Below are 26,911 nucleotides of genomic sequence, written 5' to 3'. Positions count from 1 at the left end.
TTGAGTGCTAACAAAACGGAGGTCCTTGTTGTCTATGGCCAGCAAGTGGCATCAAAACAGCTCTACTCTAAATCAACACCAATGAGAATAGAAAATTCAGACATACATAGCTCTGACCTTGGGCTCGATTCACTAAACCATGGTAACGCATAGCACGGCCACACTATGCGCTTTGCGCACGGTGTACTGCTCGTGAAGTTTTACATGCACTAACAAAGATTTAACGTTAGCGCGGCGCATTGCGTATTTTAGCGTGAGCACGTGAACATTAATGCGTGCAAACCTTAGTTATAGCGCACGTAAAACTTTACGCGCGGTAAAACGTGCGCAAACCATAGCGCGACCATGCTATGCGTTAGCACGGTTTTGTGAAACAAGCCCCTTGTGCACAGCCTTGGTGTGCTAATCAATGAGGGAATTGAGCTTCAGAAAACTAATCTCGTCTCTAGTCAAATATTCCTACTTTCATCTGAGGAACATTGCAAAAATTAAACATCCCATTCCCCGAGAGCAGTGATCTGCAAACTTGGCTCTCCAGCTGTTAAGGAACTACAAGTTTCTCTGCAGACTGCCTGATGTTGTGTTTGAGAATCCCCATGTATTGCTCTTTTTTCATGACGCAGTTTACTGTGATTAGGTTCCCTGGTCCATTGGCTGAAAAACACCCCCAAAGCATTAGGTTCCCACCACCATGTTTCACAGTGCGGATGGTGTTCTTTGGGTTAAAGGCTTCTCCTTTTTTATGCCAAATGAAGAAAACATCCTTGTGACCAAACCATTACATTTTTGTTTCATCTGGCGATAACACAGGAGACCAGAAGTCTTCTTCTTTTCCAGATAAGCAGTTGCAAAGGCCAAGCAAGCTTTTGTGTGCCTTATCTGGCAAAGTGGCGTCCTCCTTGCTCTACATCCATAGAACCCAGCAGTGTGCAGTGTCTGTTGGATTGTCTGTCTCTAGACATTGCCACCAGCAGAGCCCAGATTCACCAGGATGGCCTTGGTGGTGATCCTTGGATTCTTTTTCACCTCTCTTACTATCCTCCTGGCCAGCACAGGTGCTACTTTTGGCTTTCAAACACGTCCTCTGAGATTTTCCACAGTGCGGAACATCTTGTATTTTTTAATAATAGTTTGCACCGTAGCCAATGGAACTTGAAAACATTTGGAAATGGCCTTGTAGCCCTTTCCTGGCTTGTGAGCAGCCACAATGCGCATCCGCAGGTCCTCACCGAGCTCCTTTGTCTTAGCCATGACTGTCCACAAATCAACTGCAGAGGGCTGCTGTTTTTCACCTGTTGAGTTGATTAAAACAACTGTTCCCAATTAATCAGGGTAATTAAGATGCTTTAGAACAGCTTGGACTGTTTGGAATGGTATAGAACTTTGGATTTTCCCACAGACTGTGACAGTTTGTGAAGGTTATGAATACATTTAGACTGGACACTTTTTGCTGAAATGTAAATAAAAGCCGAGACTTTTTTTCCACAATAATGTCTCTTGTACATCGTCTTATTATCTTTTGGGAGACACCTATGTTATGTCACATCAAAAAATAACTTGCTAATTGAATAAAAGTAACTTTAAGTCAAAAATTTGCCAGGGGTATGAATAATTATGGGCAGCACTGTATAAGTCACAAAATGTTAATATGGTATGTTATATGTTTATGCTGAACAGTTGCAAATCTGCAGCTAAGTTCAGTATTGACCATGGGCAATAGTCATACCTTTGACTGGTAGAAAGGTCCTGCCCTTTGTGAAAGAATATATTCTCGTCCAAACAAGTTTGCCAACACCAGCATTAGCGTTTCCATTACAGAGTCTGGAAATGTACCAGGATCTGCAAAATAGAGCAGAAACAGAGCAGCAATTTCATACTGAACATTCTGTACTTTAGATTTAATGATCCGTTAATAAACTACCATATTTTTCAGACCATGAAACACACTTTTTCTCCCCCAAAGGGGAGGAGAAATAGTCAGTGCATTTTATGGTTTGAATGTACCCATATGCTTGTCCTTACAGTCCCACAGTAGAGATCCCCTTTTGCCGTTGTTTCCCCATGCCACAGAGACCCCAATTTGCAGAGTGCATCCGAAGCCTTTTACCTCTTCAGCTGGTGCAAGTCCTCCATCTCCTCCTCCATCTTCAGCTGCTTCAATGTAGCACAATCAGACACTGCACCAGCATGCTACGAGTCCCATCTTCTGTCGTTGTCTAGCTTCTTGGATGACCTTGCCCCCTCCTGGATTGGCCCTGCAGTGCCTGGTGATTGACTGAGATGGACCTCTGCGAGCGGGACCTAGAAGTCTTGTCTCAGCCAATTACCATGCACTGCAGGGCCAATCCAGGAGGGGGTGTTGCCATCCAAGAAGCTAGTCCAGGAAGTATGTCAACAGAAGATGGGACTCGTAGCGTGCCAGTGCAGTGACTGATTGTGCTACACTGCACCAGCTGAAGTCAGACGAGGACTTGGTGCCAGGTGGAGAGGTAACAAGGGTTCTGCGGCACAAATGGCGGGTCTCTGCGGCATGGGGGATCTCTGCTATGGAGACTCTGCCATAGGTTATCAGTCATAGAAGATCTGTGCCACAAGGATCTCTGCCATGGGGGACTATGCCATAGGGAATCTAACATAGATGCCCCTGCACTTTGGACGCACCAGGTTTTGTCCTCTAAAGCTTTAGAGTGTCTTATGGTCCAAAAAATATGGTAATTGCTCTATATTATCAGTTTTGCAGTTACAGTATATACTATTTTGCAAAATGTGGTTGCTGGATAGGTCTAAAGTTATTATACACAAATTTTGTTAATTTGTACTAGATAGTATTTTTTTTGTTTTTAGCAGTAACTGATAAATTCCCTGTGACAAATTACCCCTGAAAGGTACTGAAACAGTAAAACTTAAAGAGACTCTGAAGCGAGAATAAATCTCGCTTCAGAGCTCATAGTTAGCAGGGGCACGTGTGCCCCTGCTAATCCGCCGCTATAGCGCCGCTAAACGGGGGACCCTTCACCCCCAAACCCCCCACTGTGACACTTGGTCACAGACTTGGTCGCTCCTGGAGGCAGGGCTAACGGCTGCAGCCCTGTCTCCAGTCGCGTCTGTCAGCGGCGCATCGCCGCCTCTCCCCCCCCCCCCCCCTCTCAGTGAAGGAAGACTGGATTACAATATCTATACAAGTATGTAACTCCTTACTACCCTGCTTCACCTCGGGTTTTCCTTTACGGTAGCTGTTAGTTATATTCTCTGGCAGTTTTATGAAGGACTCCAAAGGCTAATGTGCTGCAGGGCCGGGCCGAGGCATAGGCTGGAGAGGCTCCAGCCTCAGGGCGCAGTGTAGGAGGGGGCGCAGAATTCATGCAGCTGTCATTCCTAATTGTGTTTGAAGCAGAAAGAAATAAGAAAAGGTGATACATGGCAGTGACTGCAAGCCATATAACTAGATATTAAGGTGTTGGGGAGGTTGTGGGCCCTGTGGCGCCTCTTAGTCTAATAGCAATCAGTGTGTAATGGCTGGGGTGGCAGGGATGGAGGGGCGCACTTTGGTGTCTCAGCCTTGGGTGCTGGAGGACCTTGTCCCGGCTCTGATGTGCTGTGTTTTTTCCAAACACTAATTTTGAAAGCGGAATGACAGCCCTAATGAAATCAATAGGCTGATTCCGATTTGCGTGCGGGAAAAAATAGTGCCTACAGCATTCCTTTGGATATCGCATCTGAATCCCCATTATTGCGCATTGGCACAGCAGGGGGATTTGGATGCTATTTTTCATTAGCATGTTTGCAGCATCTGTCTTGGAGACGCAGGCACACAGTGGAAGCAGAGCATTATTTATTTTAACTACTACACCCCCGTCATTTAAGTACTTTTAACTAGTTACAAGTTTAATTTAAAAATCTTGTATGAACAGCCTGACACTGCTCTACATGATTTATTTTGTGGCACAAACACTATGCTGCAAGAAAATACATTTACTGCATTGCACATTATGCAATTACCATGACTTACCTGGCTAATGCATGGGTTGATATGGTAACATGAGGTATACTTTTTGCATAAGAACAGGTAAAATTGCCTTGTGCTTGCACTGCAAATTTACCAAAATTTAGTGCATCAGGCCCATGATAAATATGCTTATGCTCAGTCCCAAGCCACTGTTTGCATTATGAATCCAGGACTGTAAACTACACTTTTTTCTGCAGCCAGATTTAAGCCCCGTGCATTGCTGAGCCATCTGAAGGGCTGGATCATCTAGGCTAAGAACATTGTTCTCCTCCTTACCCCTCTCGCTCAATGCTTATACAAGACATAACAATCAATTAATATATTTGTGAGAGCCCATTACAATTCCACACTACTGCTCAGAGGAGATATCCCTGAATTCCTGCTCAGCTTTTCTTGTGATGTCCAGCTTGTTTCAAGAAAGGCATTTTTATGGCTTCACACCTTGGGCTCGATTCACTATACCAGAATAACTTAAATATCACATGTTATCAAAGTTATCACGTTATCAAAAGATATCACAGTTAACGCACCTTTTCAGAGTAGCATAGCAAGCGCTACAAACTTATGCCTACTAATTGGCAATGGCACTCATCCTGCCCTGAGCCCCTGTGGGTTCATAGCGCTCACTATTCTACTCTGATAAGGCGTGTTAACTTTGATAACGTGTGATAACATTTAATATCGTGTGATATCTTTGATAAGGTGTGATGTTTGTCTTATCACGGTTTAGTGAATCAAGCCCCTTGGATGAGCTGTTCTCTTTGGAATATACTGCTTTTATATATTAGCTGCAGGATGTATTATAAACAGAGAAAGTGCCCAATGGTCACATACAATAAAGTTACAAATCAGCCTCACCTATGTCAATTTCTACATTGTTTAAGTCAACAAATAATGGCTTGTTTAGCATTAAAGAAGAACACAATGATGGAAATGATTACGTTTGATCTACAATGGCTCAGTTTTTTCACCTTACATTTAATGCTTGGTTTGCACAACTTGTGAAAAAGTCCTTTCTTCAGGAAACGGACAAACACAAAGTTTGATGGCTCATGGTAGTGCAAGTGAGTAACCATTCCAGTTAATTCTAAGGGGTTGCATTCTTGATCCAGATATCCCTTTGAGAAAATATAAAGGGTATTATTACTAACTTTTGGTGTATACCTGTTACATACAACTATATATTGTTATATATAAAGGATATTGTTTATTTAGTGTATAACTGTTCACTTGGGTATTATATTCCTGAGTGACAACAAATCTTTGGGCTCTACAAAACTTTCTTGGCATAAATGGCATAGACAAAGGTCCTGCAAGGGAGCGTCCATCTAAAAAGGGCTCCGTGGTAATTTGGGTCCCGGGGAAAGCTGTTCGTAGAAGATCGGTAAAATTACCAATATTCTACTACCAGGCGATGGGTAATAATATTGTAGAATGTTGTAGATTTTTACCAATATTTTACTATTGCTAAATTTAACTCTAGCCTCACTTGAACTCTCCCTCTATTGATTCCTATTTGAACCCAGGGGCGTAGCAATAGGGGTTGCAGAGGTTGAGACCGCATTGGGGCCCTTGGGCCAGAGGAGCCCCAAAGGGCCCTCCCTCAACTGCAGTATTAGCTCTCTTTTGGTCCTTAGCTCATAATAATTACTTCTATAAATACTTCGAATAGTGGTAATCATTAACAAACTGTTCCCCATCCCCTTCTTGCACCTCTGACACTGTAGTTGCCATTTGCAGGTTTTGGTGCGCCGTATCAATTTTTATTTATAGAATGCTTGGGGGGCCCCATTGTAAAACTTGCATCGGGACCCACAGCTCCTTAGCTACACCACTGTTTGAACCCCACCCCCTCCAAGCTCCTACTTGCCTCTGGCTACACTATACAATATCTACCTTATATCCCATTCACACTGTACATTCCCAGCTTCCCCTACTAGGCATCACTCACAATATTTCCCCTAATCCCCTACTCCCTCCACCAAAACCAGCTCATTTTATATACTCCCCTAATGCTCTACTCTCTCCCCAGAACCAGCTCATTTTATATACTCCCCTAATCCAATCCAATCCAAAACCAGATCATTTTATATATTCCGCTAATAACCCTACTCTCTCCTCAGAACCAGCTCATTTATATACTCCCCTAATCCAATCCAAAACCAGATCATTTTATATCTACAGCTAATAACCCTACTCTCTCCTCAGAACCAGCTCATTTATATACTCCCCTAATCCTCTACTCTCTCCCCCAAACCAGCTCATATTATATATATATATATTACCCCTAATCCTCTATTCCCTCCACCAGAACCAACTCATTTTATATATTCCCCTAATCCCCTACTCCCTCCACCAGCACCAGCTAATTTTATATACACCCCTACTCCCTCCCCCAGAACTACCTCATTTTATATATTCCCAGTTTACTCTACTCCCTCCCCCAGAACTACCTCATTTTATATATTTCCAGTTTCCTCTACTCCCTCCACCAGAACCAGCTCATTTTACAGTATATTTTCCTCTAATCCATTACTCCCTCCACCAGAACTGATATATTTTATATATTCCCCTACTCCCCACCCAGACTGAAATCACAGTATGTATCCCTCCACTCCCCTTCATGCTTTACTGACACAATACACTCTAATCTCCTAGGCCCTATTCACATTACACGTCCACCAATCCCCTCTCTTCAGTTTGATATATAATTCCTGTTGTCATCTTCCTTAGGCCTTAGTCCTCACTCACGTGATACATTTCACATTCCATCCCCACTCATGCACAATTTACTTTGCCCTACTTATTTACCTTTTCCTACCCTCAAAAATTTGTGTATGTAGGAGGTATGAGTGCAGAGATAGCAGCATAATCTAATTGATCCTGTGCTGCTGACTGTAGTGTATTTCCATTTGCCACATACAATTTTCCGCATTTGTTACATGGAGGATTATATTGTAGTTGCAATCATACGCGTCCTGCAGAAAAAAAAGCTGTGGGATTTAAAATCACAGTACAGTGAAAAACGCAAGTGCAAAACTCGACTGATCGCTAACAATGTGCTTTTTTCGCGCAAGGCCATTGACTTCAATGGCTAAATGGCAAGTGCACCTGCAACAAAATGCGCACAATTCCACAAAGTGTGTTTCCTGCATAAGCAATCTGGATAAACTCAGGTATCTATATAAGAAAAGGGACGTGTTTTCAACTAAGGGGATAAAAAACCCTCTAGCTCTGCGTGCCAGTAGCAAACATGATTCCATGCTGCTTGAAGCATTTTTTCTACACCACATTGACAGTGCAAGATGATCCTCATAACACACTTTTTCCTTTATCTAAAAAAGAAATCAACTCCTTACAGTTCCTCTTTAAAGTGAACCCGAGTTGAGAGGGATATGGAGAATCATATTTATTTCCTTTTAAAGCGGTATAAAACCCTGTCATAATATTCAATAAAAACATGTTTTCCTATGTATTATATGCCATACGGTTATCATATTTGCTTTTGTACATAAGCATTATTATTTATTTAGAAATTACAAGTTCCCAAAGTACATTTTTTTTGCTCTGAGAGCTGCCTTTGCATTTTATTCATAACTGGTTTATTCATCTTGTATTATAAGCAGAAATGCTTTCTGAGTGTCTGGCTGTGTTCAGGAGTGTCTGCACAGTCAGAAAAGTATTTAATTGTATCAAGTGAGGAATGTAAACACAAGATAACATTATCTCCAGTTCGGATGCTTCCAGCTTTCTCTGCAGGGAACTTGTAAGTCCTGTGTTTAACTAATTGAAAGCTGTTCTAGTAAAAAAAAAATGGTGATAGTATATAATATGCTGTAAATAATCTTTTAGAGCAAAGAAGAAATGCTGGGTTTCATTCCGCTAATACCAGTTGCCTTGCTGTCCTGCTGATCCTCTACCTCTAATACTTTCAGTCATAGACCCTGAACAAGCATGTGCAACAGATCAGGGCCCATATGCAATTTACATTTTCCCCTAGGTGAAATTTTCACAATTTGTAATTAAAATGCCTTTTAAACTGCCAGCAAGCAAACACATACTCAAAATAATTTTTTACAGTATTGTTTCACGTATTTTTGGGTACTTTTTCAATTGCAAAATGCTAAAAAGTTATTATAAATTGAAGATTAAAATTTATCTCCAAGGAGAAAACTCAGGTGAAAAAATGAATTGCATATGGCCCCAGGTGTTTCTGACATTATTGTCAGAACTGACAAGATTAGCTGCATGCTTATTTCTGGTGTAATTGAGCCACAAATGCAGCTAAATAGATCAGCAGGGCTGACATGAATCTGGTATTGTTTAAAAGGAAATAAACATGGCAGCTCCATATCCCTCTCACCTTGGGTTCACTTTGAGTAAAACATTGGGGTTATTGTCTGGAAAATTTTAGTTATGTCAGAAGGATTGTTCTTAGAATGTATTATTTCTGGAAATGGGGTAACTAGGATTGCATAAAGATTATGGGGTAAATTAGTATCTTTGCTGTAAATTGTACACACTTTTATAAAACTTTTCATTAAAGTGAACCAGAGACGAAGCACCCTTGTGTATTTTACCATAGAAATCAGTGGGAACATTAGAGAAAACATTTACCATGCTCTCTGTTCCATCCTCACTGCTAAAAGTGTCTGTTATCTAGCTGAGATAAGAATCCCGGACTGAGCATTGATTCTGGCTTTGCTATAATGACTCAGCTATAATGATTCCTGAGCAAAGCCAGCAGGGGGCAGGCTTGGACTTGAAGACAGCAAAGAACACAGTCTCAGCTATAATTATTCTGTAGCAAAGCCAGACCGACTGCTTAGTCGGGATTCTTATCTTAGAGGTGATAACAGGCAAATTAAACAGAGAACAATGTAACAAAGAGCAGATTAGGCGTTTACTGTCATGTTCCCACTGATTTATAAGGTAAAATACATGAGGTTGCTTCATCTCTGGTTCTCTTTAAGTACCACAAAGGAAGCACTGAAAGTGACATATCTTTACCATCATCAAAAATACAATGCACCTAAACATACAATGTCCAAATAGCCACACCACAGAACCACATTCATTGTGCCAAAATATATAAGTACAATGGAAGTGTATATAAACATTTTGATATTTAATAATATTCAACACATACCTCATAGACCAGAAATTGCAAAGAAAACACAAAGTACATCTTTAACATCTGTGCTTCAAAGTGATGTTTAAATGTCATGAGTGAATGCTTCAAAACCGATAAAACCTAAATAAAAAAAGATTATCACAGGCAAACAATTAAAGGTTCATGTGCATAGAAAGTTAGCTAGAAACAGAGCAGCTGATTTGTCAAGACTAGCAAAGAAACAAATACAAAGGGCTTGATTCACAAAGCCGTGCTAACTGTTAGCACGCTGGTGAAAAGCTCATTATTACGCCTAAACTCAGTTTAGGCGTGATAAAATAAACTTGCGCGTAAAATTTTACGCGTGCAACGCCATTAAACCCTATGCGACTTTGCACATGAGTTTTTCCCTCAAAGCGATGCTAACCTACTTAGTGCAATGCTTATCACGCCCAAAAGTCTTTAGGTGTGCTAACTAGGTTAGCACCGCTTTGTGAATCAAGGCCAATGAAAGCAAATCCACATCAAGATCAAATCCTTGCATTTAAAGAGAACCTGACGTGAGAGGGATATGGAGGCTGCCATATTTATTTCCTTTAAAACAATGCCAGTTGCCTGGCTGTCCTGCTAATCCTATGGGCTTGATTCACAAAAGCGTGATAACTCAGTTATCACGCCTAAAAGCTTTGCACGTGCAAACTCTAGGGTGCTAAGTCGTTAGCACGTGCAAACTACTTAGCTCCCTAGTTAGCACATGCAAACTACTTAGCACCCTAGTTTGCACGTGCTAACTACTTAGCACCCTCGTTAGCACGTGCAAACTAATTAGCACCGTAGTTTGCACGTGCAAAGCCTTAAAATTAATCGATTCACTAAGGTGTGATAACTCATTTATCACGTGTAAAGGCTTTGCAAGTGCAAACTCGAGTGTTAAGGCTTTGCGTGTGCAAACTTGGGTGCTAAGTAGTTTGCACGTGCAAAGCGGCTTTTCACTGCCGTGCTAACACTTAGCACCATTTAGTGAATCGAGCCCTATGACTAATACTTTTAGCCATAGACCTTGAACAAGCAAGCAGATGAGATGTTTCTGACAAAAATCGAACAAAATTAGCTGCATGCTTGTTTCAGGTGTGTAATTCAGACAATACTGCAGCCAAAGAGATCAGCAGGATGGCTGGGTGACCGGTATTGTTTAAAAGGAAATAAATATGGCAGCCTCCATATACATCTAATTGCAGGTTCCCTTTAAGGCTGTAGTTTGATTGGTTGTTCAGGATAACTACTTCACTTTTTCTCTAGCTTTGTGTGTACCCGTCTTGATAAATCTTTACAGTCTGTTATCTGTTACATGACAATTTAAAGACAGTATACAGTTCTGGGGTGTGTGAATGGAAAGACAGCAAGCAAGGTATTTCAAGGAAAAGAGATTAAGATATGAATGGGGAACTTACTGAATGAGCATGTAAGCAGAGAGCCAAACTGTTACCTTCTTGTGCTACATGAGGCTTCTGTATCTAAAAATTATTCAAAAAAATGTAGCCATGTGAACTAAAGCAGCACAGCTAAAAGAGTTAACTGCCAGCTATGGAGGCAAGGGGCAAGACTGCTGCTCAGCCAGCCTCGTCATGTTAAGGCTTCAAGGATCAGGACACAGACTAGAGTTTTTTTTGAGAAGCCTGCAGCTTATAGCTCTGGGAACAAAACAAAACAAAAAACTAGGCATAACACTGATCAACATATTGATTAAAACTCAATGAAGAAAGGCAGTAATTTTTACTGATGGATGCATGGGAGGCCACTGCATCAATTGTTACAGGGCTAGTGGTTGTGGTGTGATCAACCTTTGCACTGATTGGTGGTGATTGAAGGTGGTGAAATGATTGTCATTGCACTGTGTATGCATGGCTGAAGTCCGGGTCAGAATTACATCTCAGGAACCTATAGGAAGAAAAACTGTATAAACTTTGCCAGTCACTAGCAAACTGAATAGTAGAACGGGGTAAAGGAAATGGGAAGTTGGCACAGTGGGCAAATAAAGACAAAAAGTGGAATGGTTACATGCATAGCATGGAGCGGACAGCTATAGGCTAAGCAAGTACTGAAAGGGAAGTAGCAATGTTTGCAGCTAAAGTAGCTTAGTGATGTGGAGGATGTTCTTAGGTTTAAGTGTCCCTCCTACAGTAATGCCCCTAGGCAAGAATGTCCAACAATGGTATTTATAGATATGTGCTTACTGTGCCTATTTGGAAACCTGGCCCTAGCTCAAGGTCACTTTACCAAATATTTTACCTTGGCCTTGGCATCCTGTTTATCATCAGCTCTGGCTGCCAGCAGCATTAGTCTCAGAACAAATGTAATGCTCAGTGGAAACTGGCCTTTTAGCTCTGGAACATTTGACTTAACGAGGTCCTTGACTTTTGAGCTTGGAATGTTGAAGAAGTAGACATTTCCCTCCAGATCCAGTCCTCTTCTTCCAGCACGACCTGCCATCTAGACAAAATATGTGATCTTTAAAGGCAAAACCGTGAGAGATTGTCTAATCTCTAATTACTTGCAGTACTAGTTTCCTGGCTGTATTAAGATACTCCCCTAGATGTCCACCTTGGCTTACACTGTCATTCCTGTTCTGGTAATTGACAGTGTCCTTTCAGTATACAGGTCCTTCTAAAAAAATTAGCATATTGTGATAAAGTTCATTATTTTCTGTAATGCACTGATAAACATTAGACTTTCATATATTTTAGATTCATTACACACAACTGAAGTAGTCCAAGCCTTTTATTGTTTTAATATTGATGATTTTGGCATACAGCTCATGAAAACCCAAAATTCCTATCTCAAAAAATTAGCATATCATGAAAAGGTTCTCTAAACGAGCTATTAACCTAATCATCTGAATCAACTAATTAACTCTAAACACCTGCAAAAGATTCCTGAGGCTTTTACAAACTCCCAGCCTGGTTCATGACTCAAAACCGCAATCATGGGTAAGACTGCCGACCTGACTGCTGTCCAGAAGGCCATCATTGACACCCTCAAGCAAGAGGGTAAGACACAGAAAGAAATTTCTGAATGAATAGGCTGTTCCCAGAGTGCTGTATCAAGGCACCTCAGTGGGAAGTCTGTGGGAAGGAAAAAGTGTGGCAGAAAACACTGCACAACGAGAAGAGGTGACCGGACCCTGAGGAAGATTGTGGAGAAGGACCAGTTCTAGACCTTGGGGGACCTGCGGAAGCAGTGTACTGAGTCTGGAGTAGAAACATCCAGAGCCAACGTGTACAGGCGTGTGCAGGAAATGGGCTACAGGTGCCGCATTCCCCAGGTCAAGCCACTTTTGAACCAGAAACAGCGGCAGAAGCGCCTGACCTGGGCTACAGAGAAGCAGCACTGGACTGTTGCTCAGTGGTCCAAAGTATTTCGGATGAAAACAACTTTTGCATGTCATTCGGAAATCAAGGTGACAGAGTCTGGAGGAAGACTGGGGAGAGGGAAATGCCAAAATGCCTGAAGTCCAGTGTCAAGTACCCACAGTCAGTGATGGTCTGAAGATGAGATGAACATTTCATTTTTCAGCACGACCTGGCACCTGTTCACAGTGCCAAAACCACTGGTAAATGGTTTACTGACCATGGTATTACTCTGCTCATTTGGCCTGCCAACTCTCCTGACCTGAACCCCATAGAGAATCTGTGGGATATTGTGAAGAGAAAGTTGAGAGACGCAAGACCCAAAACTCTGGATGAGCTTAAGGCTGCTATCAAAGCATCCTGGGCCTCCATAACACCTGAGCAGTGCCACAGGCTGATTTCTTCCATGCCACTCCGCATTGAAGCAGTCATTTCTGCAAAAGGATTCCCGACCAAGTATTGAGTGCATAACTGAACATAATTATTTGAAGGTTGACTTTTTTTGTTTTAAAAACACTTTTCTTTTATGAAATATGCTAATTTTTTGAGATGGGAATTTTGGGTTTTCATGAGCTGTATGCCAAAATCATCCATATTAAAACAATAAAAGGCTTAAACTACTTCAGTTGTGTGTAATGAATCTAAAATATATGAAAGTCTGTTTATCAGTACATTACAGAAAATAATGAACTTAATCACAATATGCTAATTTTTTGAGAAGGACCTGTATGTGCTTGTGAATATGAACCTGCTGTGAGTCCTTTTCCTGTGGTGTAGTCCATGCACTTGCGTGAAGTGTGCAATAGGCTATGTGCACATGCACGCATCTGTGTGCACAAGCAGGGTTTGGGTGGCCTACACACTGCCATGGGGTGCACACTAAATGTCCCAACAAAGGCTTAATGGCTTGTTTTGGCAGCAACCCAGTATTTGTGACTTTATATAGCTTTAGTTGTACCAAAAACTGTTTGTTCCTGTTACACTAGCTAGTTGATCTGCTCTGCACCGTAATCTATGTTACTGAGCTTTGAACGCTGCACAGTACTAATCTGCACTGAAAGCCATTTGCTCTGCTGGTTCTACTAGGGAGAAACAAGGAGTCAGAATCTAGGAGTCTTTTGACAACAATGCAGGGTGCTCTGGTAAAGTCTAGGGGGCTCCTTAGACGGTAACAGTAAAAAAGGGCGCAGGAGGCTAGTGGACAAATCGGGCGCCACCATTCACTCCTATAATTATCGTTTACTGGGCGCCAAACAGGAAAAAAGGGCGCCCGAGAATAATAACGTTTTCCAATGGCGCCCGAAGATTTTTCATGTTTTATAACTGCTTGTGATGATTTAGGTTTCTTATTTCAATAAAACATTATTTTAAATGTTATCCCTTACTGTTTGTAAAACATTATTATTCACGAAACAAAGCGATCAGTACGTAATGTAAATTGTAATATATTTTATCCCTTACTGTTTTTAAAACATTATTTTACACACAATACAGTGAGCACTAAGGAGGGTCTTAGGTTTAGGCACCAACAAGGGGGTCTTAGGTTTAGGCACCAACAGGGGGGGTCTTAGGTTTAGGCACCAACAGGGGGGGTCTTAGGTTTAGGCACCAACAGGGGGGGTCTTAGGTTTAGGCACCAACAGGGGGTCTTAGGTTTAGGCACCAACAGGGGGGTCTTAGGTTTAGGCACCAACAAGGGGGTCTTAGGTTGGCGCTTTGAGTCCGCAAGGAGAAAAGCGCAATATAAATGTTATTTGTCTTGTCTTGTTTAGGCACTAACAGGGGGGTCTAGGGGTTAGGGGTAGGTACAGGGAGGCTTACTTAGGCACCAACAAGGGGGGGGGGGGGTTTATGTTTAGGCATCAACAGGGGGGTCTAGGGGTTAGGGGTAGGTACAGGGAGGGTTACTTAGTAATTTTTTTTTTAAACGTTATTATACGTTTCACTATTTAAACGAAAGATTAACGTTTTTACAATTGCCGATTTAATGCACGTTATTTAATGATTTATAACTTTATAAAACATCCGCTTCACATAAAGGACCGGCACCACACCAGGTATTTTATAGCTCTTCAAGGTTTAATCAAACAAACATGTTAGCAACGACAGACTGCTGTTTCGACCCTCCTGGGCCTTTGTCAAGTTGCAAGAATCATATAGCACCAAATGACATTCAAACATACATATATAATGAAAAAACACGCCCACCTAGGGCCCAGTGACCAATCCTGAGAGCGCACTTGTGGAGGACCTGATGGGAGACTGACTGCCATCCTGCAAACCAATAACAACCTGGCATTTCAAAAAGTCACTCACCAATCAAAATAAAGACGGCGAGTTCCCCGCTGCCAGAGCATCTAAAGTGCGCATCATAGCAAAGCCGCTACCACCATCGGAGCGAGCGATGTGACTTCCTGGTCATGTGATCAAATCACATGACTTGAGTCAGCTGACAAAATTCAGCCAATCATATGCGCACCTCTTCGCAACATACGCAGCCTCCGCATCATAGCGGTGGGAGGTGCCCAAGCGGCCCAGGATACCGCCCATGTATCCATGCCTACATAGACACTCCACAGTGTACACAAGCCGCCGCACTCACCCCACCACGCGAAGTTAAAGGGGAACTCTGCCAGTCTCTCCTATTGCGCTCTTCATATTGGTCTGAAAAATATAAAAGATTAAAATATCACTTATCAAACATTAAAGAGTACAAATCCTAATTACAAAATAACAAGACAAGTTAGCAGAGGACACTTAATGACTAAACACAAAAACCCAGATCTAACTCCCTATTGAGTCCTGCTCTCCCCCTTGCGTCCAATCTTCTGATCCACCCCGCCTCCCTGCGAAGCAATTCTTTTAGCTTATTACCCCCCCGCCACTGTGGTGATACCCCATCAATGGCCATGACCCTCAACTGAGACACATTATGTCCAAAATTGATAAAATGATCCGATACTGCCTGTCCTGTAGTGCCATTCCTAATAGCTGATTTGTGGGCTGAAATCCTAACCTTAAGGCACTGAGTAGTCATGCCAACATATATAAAACTACAGGGACACTTAATCAAATACACCACGTGATTTGAATCACAGGTGTAGTGGCCCCTGACATGGTACTCAGTGCCCAGGGTAGGATGTCGAAATGTATTACTCCTAATGACACTATTACACATATGGCAGGACAGGCAGGGGAACATACCAGTCCTCGACGAACAGGACTGTGCCAGTGGAGCCGACTTAACACGTAACTTGTCTCGCAACGTCGGTGCTCGTCGAAAAGACATCATGGGAGGGCTCCTAAATTCAGGTACCCTTGGAAAACCATCCCGTAAAAGATGCCAATGCCTCCGCAGTGAACGCGCCACGACGTCACTGCAGACATTGTACGTAGACACAAAGGGGATACGTGGTATCCCCCTGGTGTTGCGCCTCCGTCGTTGTTTTTGCCCCTGCGAGGCCTCCAATGGATACCCCCTGGAGCGAAACTTATTAATCAATTCACTCTTACGTGTAACACATTTGTCAGGCTCGCTTACAATCCTGTCTATCCTAGACAGTTGACTACCTGGAATTCCATCCTTCACCCCAGCTGGATGAAAGCTTTTATAGTGAAGGGTGGAGTTCCTGTCCGTCGGTTTGGTATATAAATCAGTCCAAATAGTTCCCTGTCTGTTACACACCAGGACATCAAGGAATGGAATACACTCCAAGTCCCAATTTGCTGTGAGTTTGATGTGTGGGCATAGAAGGTGAACCTCCCGGATAAAATCATCCAGGGTACAACGTGGCCCCCTCCATATGCAAAACACGTCATCTATGTACCGCCACCAACAAAGGGCATGTCTGCGATACAGCGGGTTCAAATATACGAAGGTCTCCTCGTATAATCCCATAAATAAGTTTGCATAGGAGGGGGCCACGTTAGAACCCATGGCGGTCCCTCGCAGCTGTCTATAGAACCGCCCACCAAACTCAAAATAGTTCTCCTGCAAAACAATTTCCAGTAACCGTACCAAAAATCTACGTTGAGCATTGCTACAGTCTGTCTGTGTCATGACATACCAGTCTACTGCCTCTACACCCCCATCATGTGGGATGGAGGTGTAGAGGCTTTCGACATCCAATGTAACCAAAGCCACACCCTCATCAAGGGATGGCAGTGACCTCAACTTGGTTAGGAACATACTGGTGTCTCTAAGATAGGAGTCAAGGGTCTGGACTATAGGCTGCAAGAGTCTATCAAGATACTTGGCCAGTGGAACAAATACCGATCCCACACCCGCCACAATCGGGCGTCCAGGAGGGGAAAGTAAAGTTTTGTGAATTTTTGGAAGTATATATATATGTGGCGTGGTGGGATTAACTTGCTGTAAATAATTGAATAATGGTTCATCAATTAAGCCACTGGCCAAAGCATCTCGCAGAACAGCCAAAATACGTCTCTGTATCCTAGGTAAAGGATCATGCTGTAATACTTCATATACACACTCATCAGAGAGCTGCCTCTCAATTTCTCCATTATAATGACTCCTATCCAACACAACCACTGCTCCTCCCTTGTCTGCAGGACAAATAACAATATCAGCATTATTCTTTAAAGCTTGTAAAGCAGATCTCTCACTTTTAGATAAATTGTGTGAAACATGAAATACTCCATCCCTGAAGTCCCGCTCAATCACAGACATGTCCTCCGTTACCCTGGCAACATAATTGTCAATGATGACATGGCTAGATGGAGTGAATGAGCTCTTATTACGTAAACCTGCATCTTTTAATCGTAACTCATCATGTTCTGCATTCACAGAAACACTCGGAAAAGCAGGTATTGCACTAAAGTAATGTTTTAGCTTCAGGGAACGAAAAAACCGGAACAAATCCTGATCAAGTTCAAAAAAATCAGGAAAAGAGGTTGGACTGAAAGAAAGACCAAAATTGAGCACATGTTCCTCAGTCTTAGATAGTGTATAGGAGGATATATTTACCACTAGATTGTCATTGTTCATCTGCCCCTCCTGGGCCTGAGGTTCATCAAGTTCCTGGGCGGTTTGTTTTTGATTCCTCCGCCGGTACCGCCAGCCCCCCCTCCGCTTCCTCCTTCTTGGGGGCGAGCCGGGGAATTGTCCCTTGATGTAGGTATATCCTCAGAGCCAGATGATCCAACACCCGAACCTGCAGCACCAGATTGACCTCTGCCAGGGATTCTCCTTTGACGTCGTTGTGGTCTATTCTGTATAGGAGTGACTTGTTTCTGCCATGGATATACATATCCGGACACGTAATCCGTCTTATCCCGATTGAACTTCAGACGCTTGGCCTCCTCCTGGGCTTTAAGGTAATCGGCCAACTTTTTATCCAAGGCGTCCATAAATTTGATATAGTCATCCTGTGGCATCAAATCGTTAATCTGCTTCAGGACTGGCTCCATCTTATCATCAAGGATCGGCAACTCTTGCTGTATCCTCACAATAGTGTGTAGCATTGAATCATAAGAAGCCTTGTTCCAAATTTTTACCCATACATCACAGAAATCTGTATCCTTGGGAAAAAGCAGAGGAGCCACATGTGCACGAACTGCACGAGGTATTCTCCGTGCCCTGCAGTATTCAGCCAATGTTTTGGCATGCACCTCCAGATTGATCTTGGATCTCCTCAGGGTCTCATATTCAACCTGAAGTGGTTTCACATCTGGTTTCAGAAGAAAGGGAGTACCAGATTCATTGAACTGAACCTGGAACAACCTCTTTTCCTGATTTTTTTGAACTTGATCAGGATTTGTTCCGGTTTTTTCGTTCCCTGAAGCTAAAACATTACTTTAGTGCAATACCTGCTTTTCCGAGTGTTTCTGTGAATGCAGAACATGATGAGTTACGATTAAAAGATGCAGGTTTACGTAATAAGAGCTCATTCACTCCATCTAGCCATGTCATCATTGACAATTATGTTGCCAGGGTAACGGAGGACATGTCTGTGATTGAGCGGGACTTCAGGGATGGAGTATTTCATGTTTCACACAATTTATCTAAAAGTGAGAGATCTGCTTTACAAGCTTTAAAGAATAATGCTGATATTGTTATTTGTCCTGCAGACAAGGGAGGAGCAGTGGTTGTGTTGGATAGGAGTCATTATAATGGAGAAATTGAGAGGCAGCTCTCTGATGAGTGTGTATATGAAGTATTACAGCATGATCCTTTACCTAGGATACAGAGACGTATTTTGGCTGTTCTGCGAGATGCTTTGGCCAGTGGCTTAATTGATGAACCATTATTCAATTATTTACAGCAAGTTAATCCCACCACGCCACATATATATATACTTCCAAAAATTCACAAAACTTTACTTTCCCCTCCTGGACGCCCGATTGTGGCGGGTGTGGGATCGGTATTTGTTCCACTGGCCAAGTATCTTGATAGACTCTTGCAGCCTATAGTCCAGACCCTTGACTCCTATCTTAGAGACACCAGTATGTTCCTAACCAAGTTGAGGTCACTGCCATCCCTTGATGAGGGTGTGGCTTTGGTTACATTGGATGTCGAAAGCCTCTACACCTCCATCCCACATGATGGGGGTGTAGAGGCAGTAGACTGGTATGTCATGACACAGACAGACTGTAGCAATGCTCAACGTAGATTTTTGGTACGGTTACTGGAAATTGTTTTGCAGGAGAACTATTTTGAGTTTGGTGGGCGGTTCTATAGACAGCTGCGAGGGACCGCCATGGGTTCTAACGTGGCCCCCTCCTATGCAAACTTATTTATGGGATTATACGAGGAGACCTTCGTATATTTGAACCCGCTGTATCGCAGACATGCCCTTTGTTGGTGGCGGTACATAGATGACGTGTTTTGCATATGGAGGGGGCCACGTTGTACCCTGGATGATTTTATCCGGGAGGTTCACCTTCTATGCCCACACATCAAACTCACAGCAAATTGGGACTTGGAGTGTATTCCATTCCTTGATGTCCTGGTGTGTAACAGACAGGGAACTATTTGGACTGATTTATATACCAAACCGACGGACAGGAACTCCACCCTTCACTATAAAAGCTTTCATCCAGCTGGGGTGAAGGATGGAATTCCAGGTAGTCAACTGTCTAGGATAGACAGGATTGTAAGCGAGCCTGACAAATGTGTTACACGTAAGAGTGAATTGATTAATAAGTTTCGCTCCAGGGGGTATCCATTGGAGGCCTCGCAGGGGCAAAAACAACGACGGAGGCGCAACACCAGGGGGATACCACGTATCCCCTTTGTGTCTACGTACAATGTCTGCAGTGACGTCGTGGCGCGTTCACTGCGGAGGCATTGGCATCTTTTACGGGATGGTTTTCCAAGGGTACCTGAATTTAGGAGCCCTCCCATGATGTCTTTTCGACGAGCACCGACGTTGCGAGACAAGTTACGTGTTAAGTCGGCTCCACTGGCACAGTCCTGTTCGTCGAGGACTGGTATGTTCCCCTGCCTGTCCTGCCATATGTGTAATAGTGTCATTAGGAGTAATACATTTCGACATCCTACCCTGGGCACTGAGTACCATGTCAGGGGCCACTACACCTGTGATTCAAATCACGTGGTGTATTTGATTAAGTGTCCCTGTAGTTTTATATATGTTGGCATGACTACTCAGTGCCTTAAGGTTAGGATTTCAGCCCACAAATCAGCTATTAGGAATGGCACTACAGGACAGGCAGTATCGGATCATTTTATCAATTTTGGACATAATGTGTCTCAGTTGAGGGTCATGGCCATTGATGGGGTATCACCACAGTGGCGGGGGGGTAATAAGCTAAAAGAATTGCTTCGCAGGGAGGCGGGGTGGATCAGAAGATTGGACGCAAGGGGGAGAGCAGGACTCAATAGGGAGTTAGATCTGGGTTTTTGTGTTTAGTCATTAAGTGTCCTCTGCTAACTTGTCTTGTTATTTTGTAATTAGGATTTGTACTCTTTAATGTTTGATAAGTGATATTTTAATCTTTTATATTTTTCAGACCAATATGAAGAGCGCAATAGGAGAGACTGGCAGAGTTCCCCTTTAACTTCGCGTGGTGGGGTGAGTGCGGCGGCTTGTGTACACTGTGGAGTGTCTATGTAGGCATGGATACATGGGCGGTATCCTGGGCCGCTTGGGCACCTCCCACCGCTATGATGCGGAGGCTGCGTATGTTGCGAAGAGGTGCGCATATGATTGGCTGAATTTTGTCAGCTGACTCAAGTCATGTGATTTGATCACATGACCAGGAAGTCACATCGCTCGCTCCGATGGTGGTAGCGGCTTTGCTATGATGCGCACTTTAGATGCTCTGGCAGCGGGGAACTCGCCGTCTTTATTTTGATTGGTGAGTGACTTTTTGAAATGCCAGGTTGTTATTGGTTTGCAGGATGGCAGTCAGTCTCCCATCAGGTCCTCCACAAGTGCGCTCTCAGGATTGGTCACTGGGCCCTAGGTGGGCGTGTTTTTTCATTATATATGTATGTTTGAATGTCATTTGGTGCTATATGATTCTTGCAACTTGACAAAGGCCCAGGAGGGTCGAAACAGCAGTCTGTCGTTGCTAACATGTTTGTTTGATTAAACCTTGAAGAGCTATAAAATACCTGGTGTGGTGCCGGTCCTTTATGTGAAGCGGATGTTGTGACCCCTTGGGTACCGGGGTGAGGATCTTGGCACACCTATACCTTCTACTTGGAGCCTATAGTGGTGCTCCTGACTGTTTGAAGTATAACTTTATAAAACATTAATTTTAAACAAAATACAGTACAATACATTTTTAAACGTTATCCATGCTTATCGTTTAAAACCCCGTGCCCTTTTTTCCCAGCGCCCCTTTTTAACGTACGCTCCTTAGACTCTACACCCTAGAGATCACATCTTACCTGCCAATATCACCCATAACAGCAAGTCATAGCCAAGAAATGTAGACTTTCAGAGATTAAATTGTGTAGGAGGATCTTTGCAAACAAATTAGAAATAGAACTCTGCATTTCTGTTTAGAAAGTCCATAAAAGTTTTCAGTTCCTGAACCCAAAACTCCTCTTCTGCATCAGGTTTCTGAAGACTACTGAAAGATTTGTTTTTTTTCAGGCTTCCTGCCAATTATTCTTATTACTTCAAATAAAATATGAAACCATCATGGGAAACCTCTGCTGATCAATTTGGCTACCTTATCTCAAGTTTTCAAGGTTGTGTCTGACATTTATGATGACTTTCATGCAACAGTCAATGCCAAATCTGCTTTACAGATAGGGGCGTAGCTAGAATTGACTGGGCCCCATACAATGGGGCCCTCCTTGATGGCAGATTTTCAGGGAGCAGGAGGAGGGGTTTTGCCACTGTTCAGGGCCCATAAAGCTGTTTAAATACTGTATAAAATACAAAGTGAGAGAAGCGCATGGGGTAGGGTAGGGGTGATATTGTGAGCTCCTCTGAGGACAGTCAGTGACATGACTATGTACTCTGTAAAAGTGCTGTAGAAGATGTCAATGTTTTATAAAGATATACTATATTTTCTGGCATATAAGACCAATTTTAACCCTTGAAAATCTTCTGAAGAGTCAGGGGTCGATTATACACTGGGTGTCATTGATGCCGAGTGATATGCAATGCCACATATGCAGGGGGGGAGCTCATCACTCATGTAGCAAGGTTTGGGATGCCCAGGAAAGGAAGAAATGAAAGAGATTGTGCTGTGCCCATAAAACACGCCTCTTCTGCCCGTCTGGCCTGCCCTATCTTGTTACCACAGCTTAGATCTTGCTGCTGAGAACTGTAGCGAAGCAGCGCAGGCGCACATGTGCGAGATCTGAGAGGCAGAGAAGGAGGTAAATAGGATACAAGGGTGGGCCAGACGAGCAAAAGAGGCATGTTTTATGGGCACATCGCTATCTATTCTTCCATACCACTCTGATAAACAGGGAGACAGGGAGAGCTGACCAATCTGCTTGGAGACAGGTAGAGCTGACCAATGCACTTAGAGGGATGGAGAGTTGACCAATCCAATTAGTCAATCACCTGTATACTGTTATATTCTGAGTACCACATACAGTACAGCACCAGTATCTGTTCATACATAGCACCAGGATATTATTTTTGTTTTATCTTTATTTGGTGTGCGTTAGAAGCGGGGTAGTCTTATACGGCAAGTATATCCCAAACTCTATATTTTAACTGGAAAAGTTGGGGGGTCGGGCCGGAAAATACACTAATTATAATCTGGAGAAACCAATAATAAAATAAAGCAATAAAACTAAAAAAAAAGGCCAGTTAGAACTTTTCCCTATCCCCCCTCCCCTTTGCTACGGTCCCCATATCAGCTGCAATGGCCCCAATAGCAGCCGCAATGGCTGCTATGGTGATTAATGCTCCACTGTCTACATAGAAGACAATTACATTTCAGAATCCTGCCCCTGGACTGCGTATACCCAGTGGAATAATTCCGCCTTAAAACAACCGTTCTGCCTGCACCTTTATGAACATTTGAAAGATTACCGTAATTAGCCCATGATGTTCTAGATACCTTCCAAAATTTATGAAGCTCTCCCTGCAGATAGGTTGAAGGCCCAGAGTGGGTAATATTGAAAGAAAGCTTAGCTGTTTCCTTTAACACTAAATTTTCAAACAAATCCAGGGCACCACTAGAAAAAGGTGATACATTTTACTCTTAGGTCTCAATCTCTTCGGACAATCACAATCTGCACTATAGTCCTGAGTATCCAGTGCTCCTGTCTTCCTAGGTCAATTGTCTATTAAGGCTATGCCAAACTCTCCACCTGATGTTCCTAGTATACCTGTACAAATTCACCTTAACATTAAACATATTAATTCCGCAGGTGGGGACAAAACCTAGTCCCTTGTTCAATCCCACACACTCACCAGGAGTTAACCCTTTGCTTGAAATGTTTATGACAGTATTGTACTTGTTTACCAAAATGTCAGCATGTATCCCCTGGCCTTCATTCCTGCATGCTGTGGCAGCCATGGTCCCTGCCCCATCCACTGCTGCGGTGTCCACATACCTCATATTACTGGGCACCTGGTGGAGAGGCAGCGTGTCCTGGGGACCTGGATCACTCAGTCAACACATTGTTACCTCGGCTGGCTGTGAGTGACAGGGCGATTTGCGGTTGCTGCAGGGCTCCCTGTGGCTCCTGACCTCCTCCGCCGCATCCTCTTCTGCTGCTGGCGCCTCCTCTTCCTCTCGGTTTGTCACTTCCACCCCTGGGCTCTGTGGGCTGCATGTAGGAAAAAGGAGCCGCATAATCCTGCTCACCACTTGACAACTACAAATCAGAGGCGCTCCCAGCTGGGGGGGATTCTGCTGGTACTGCCACACTAATCTCCTCACAAGCCTCCTGGTATACACTTTGTTCCTCTCGTAGTCCTGGGTGTCCTTCTTAAACTTTTCAACCTTTCCTTTCAGAATGCTCTCTTTCAGTTCTTTAATAGTCGTGTCCAGTTGCTGCTTGAAAGTATTATAGGCCTCCAAATTATCCTTACTCAATAGTTCTCCTGTCAGTTTTTCCACTTCACTTTGGATTTCAATAATTTGTGGATGCAGATATTGAACAGTAAGCAGCATCAAGTCCTGAGAACACTTATTTAGAATGCCATGCCATTTAGTAAGAAACTCCGGGTTATATTTACACAGCACAGGTGACAAGACAATCCTAGCCTGTCTTCTGTCCACTTTTATATATTCAGTTAATGTTGAAGTGTGCAGAGACAGTGTTACCTCTTTCTTTATAGCTGCTTCCAATTGCTTTTTTATCTGTTCCACTGGGTCTGCCTGTGTACCAGAGAAAGTGTATCTGACAGATCTCCAAGTTCAAGTATTGCTGCTCTCTCCTCAGAAGATATGCTGTAATATTCTGCCTTTTTTGCTTGAATTAGCAACATCATCAAACAACATGTTTGTTATCCTGTGGCCACTGCAGACACGATGGAAATTTCCAATCTGTAGAACAATTGTCCGCTGGCCTCACGTGTGATGTATATAACGGGGAGTCCTACTGGGAAGAGAGGTCCATCAAGCCTCACAGAACCAATCCACAGCATACACAAAGTTTCCCTTAGAGAACTCGACCCTTCATGGATGCTTATCCAACTGTATTTATTGCATATGCTAGTGGTGGTACAGCATAACAATCAGCACATTTCGGGCTGGTCGCTCTTTATCAAGTGCTCAAACTTCTGACTTCCACAGTGAAACATATAAAGACAATAGTGATCACGTCACACCCGAACAATTCAGGGGGCGGGTACAATCTTGAGTTCAGTATTAAGCCTTACCAGGGTAAAGAGCAACAACATCAATTACAGAAAGCATCTAAACCTAAAGTCCTCGTTTAGGCCACCAGGTGACTGCGTCCCCAGCCTGTCCATCCAGCAGGCTTCACGTCTCAGGAGGGCATTCCTGAGAGACTTGCCCTCCTGTACCTGTACCTGAACTACCTCCAATACCTGCCATCTCAATTGGCTCACGTTATGTTTAAGCTCCACAAAATGGTGTGAGATACAACCATGAAGGAGAAACATCATCCCTGCATGGTGCCCTAAATCCCACAACCCCTGTGTGTTGACCTGGTCAATAAGGCTTTATAAATTTACAAAGCTGAGAAATCTCTGGATTTTGGCTGGAGACTTCAGATTTGTCCCCAATTCTCTAAGATCCATCGTCCCCTGGATTTCCTCTATATATAGACAATTTATGAACTTCGGAACCCACCTCTTCAACATGTTCTCCAATAGTGATGGTCAATGAGATGCTGATAATTGTGAGCTGTTGCAAATTTTATGTAAATTTATGAAGTGTCTGTTGTATTTGAATTAACTTACAAGCTGCATGTATTTGCAGGAAATCTGTATCAGTTTGGAATAGTTAGCATCTCATTGACCATCCTTGCTGCCAAATCATATGGGAAGTATGTCTCCTCAGTGTTTGCATGTGTTTTGCAATATTTTCCTTCCTCCTACTGTGAATTTTGAAGTACATTAATAATTTCAACAATCACAGCATTATTATTATTATTATTATTATTACCTGTCTGTAGTTCAGGGAGTCCAAGTAAGATGAATTGTTGAGGAAAACCACTGATTTACATGGCATGTTTATTCCCAATGCAAGTGAACTGGTGGCTGTGACAACCTGAGTAGACATAATACTGACTTAGAAAGTACAATGCACTTTAGTGAATATAATTTGTTCACTGTGAACCCTGATATAGTTCTGCAAATCAGCCTGTTAAACAGATACTTTCCCTGTACTTACTAGATACAGTAACATCATGGGCTTGATTCACTAAAGCGTGCTAACACACTTAGCACGCCTAAAAGCTTTGCAAGTGCGAACTAGGGTGCTAAGTAGCACGGCAAAGCTGTTTCTGATCGCGTGCTATTTTAGCGCGCATAAAAGTTTGAACGCGTAAAGTTTGCAAAATCAGCTACTTTGTGTGCAAAGTATGCTTATCACACTATTTATGCACGCGAATGGCTGATTTTGCACGCGAAGCGGTGCGCGCAAATCTTTGCACGCAAACTTTTGCGCACATATTAGAGCGTGCAAGGCCAGTTTGCACGTGCTAAGTGGCTTTTCACTGGCGCGCTAACACTTAACACGCTTTAGTGAATCAAGCCCCATGAGTGCAGTGAACCAAACAGTTCCATTCACAATGATTTCGTAACAAGGTAACAGAGGCGCCAGGTAGAGTAAAATTTATTAAAATCGATAAAAAGGGGGAAGTGGGTGGACTCACCTCCCTTCTGGAAAAAAAGGCCAGACAACGGGCAGGTTACTTAAAGTTCAAAGGGAAAAGGGATTGCCAGAGGAATGCAAATACCAAAAAAGTGGGTGCTTGGTATTTGCATTCCTCTGGCAATCCCTTTTCCCTTTGTTTCCCTCCCCCAGCACCCTCCAAAAATCGTTTGCCTGAAGAAGCGGGACTGTTACCCGTGAAACGCGTTGCACTTTTGGAGTTATTAATAAATGTTACTTTGAACTTTAAGTTCGAAATCATCTGGTCCACCCTTGGTGGAGGGGTGTATCCCCACTTTTTCCTGTCTACAGAGAGCGACTTCTTAGACCTGAGCGGGGTCAGGTTATAATTCTCCCCCGCCTGCTTGTTCAGTGGTTGCCTTGGTGACGACCCACCTTTGTGAGTAAATTCATCACATTCCTTTGCTTCTGATTCCACTACATCAACATACTACACCATATTGGGCTCTCGGTTTCCCCCTTTTGTCTAGTTCCATTCACAAAATCAACTAAAAAAGCAATTTTCTTCAATTTATACTGCAGAAATAGATGTACCTTGCCTCTGAAATTAATGCAGCATTTAAAGGCAATTATTTAGCTTTTGCCTCCATCACCTTGCATGATCATTTCAAG

The 26,911-nt window shown here is 43.0% G+C and overlaps 1 protein-coding gene across 1 annotated transcript in view; it reads right to left on the bottom strand.

Annotated features, from left to right (window-relative positions):
• The window catches only part of LOC137563181 (probable ATP-dependent RNA helicase DDX60), a 231,692-nt gene that overhangs the window by 32,616 nt on the left and 172,165 nt on the right, over positions 1–26,911 (bottom strand). Inside the window, exons 28-32 of the mRNA XM_068275363.1 lie at positions 25,568–25,672; positions 11,409–11,609; positions 9,156–9,260; positions 4,983–5,124; positions 1,727–1,839 (exon numbers count right to left, since the gene is read on the bottom strand). Of these exons, the coding sequence (XP_068131464.1) occupies positions 1,727–1,839; positions 4,983–5,124; positions 9,156–9,260; positions 11,409–11,609; positions 25,568–25,672 (666 nt within the window). The remainder of the gene's footprint in view (positions 1–1,726; positions 1,840–4,982; positions 5,125–9,155; positions 9,261–11,408; positions 11,610–25,567; positions 25,673–26,911) is intronic.

Source organism: Hyperolius riggenbachi, chromosome 1 (assembly GCF_040937935.1).
Source record: "Hyperolius riggenbachi isolate aHypRig1 chromosome 1, aHypRig1.pri, whole genome shotgun sequence".
Classification (NCBI taxonomy): domain Eukaryota; kingdom Metazoa; phylum Chordata; class Amphibia; order Anura; family Hyperoliidae; genus Hyperolius; species Hyperolius riggenbachi.
Note: the sequence above shows the minus strand (reverse complement) of the source record. Positions and strands in the feature narration are given on the sequence as shown.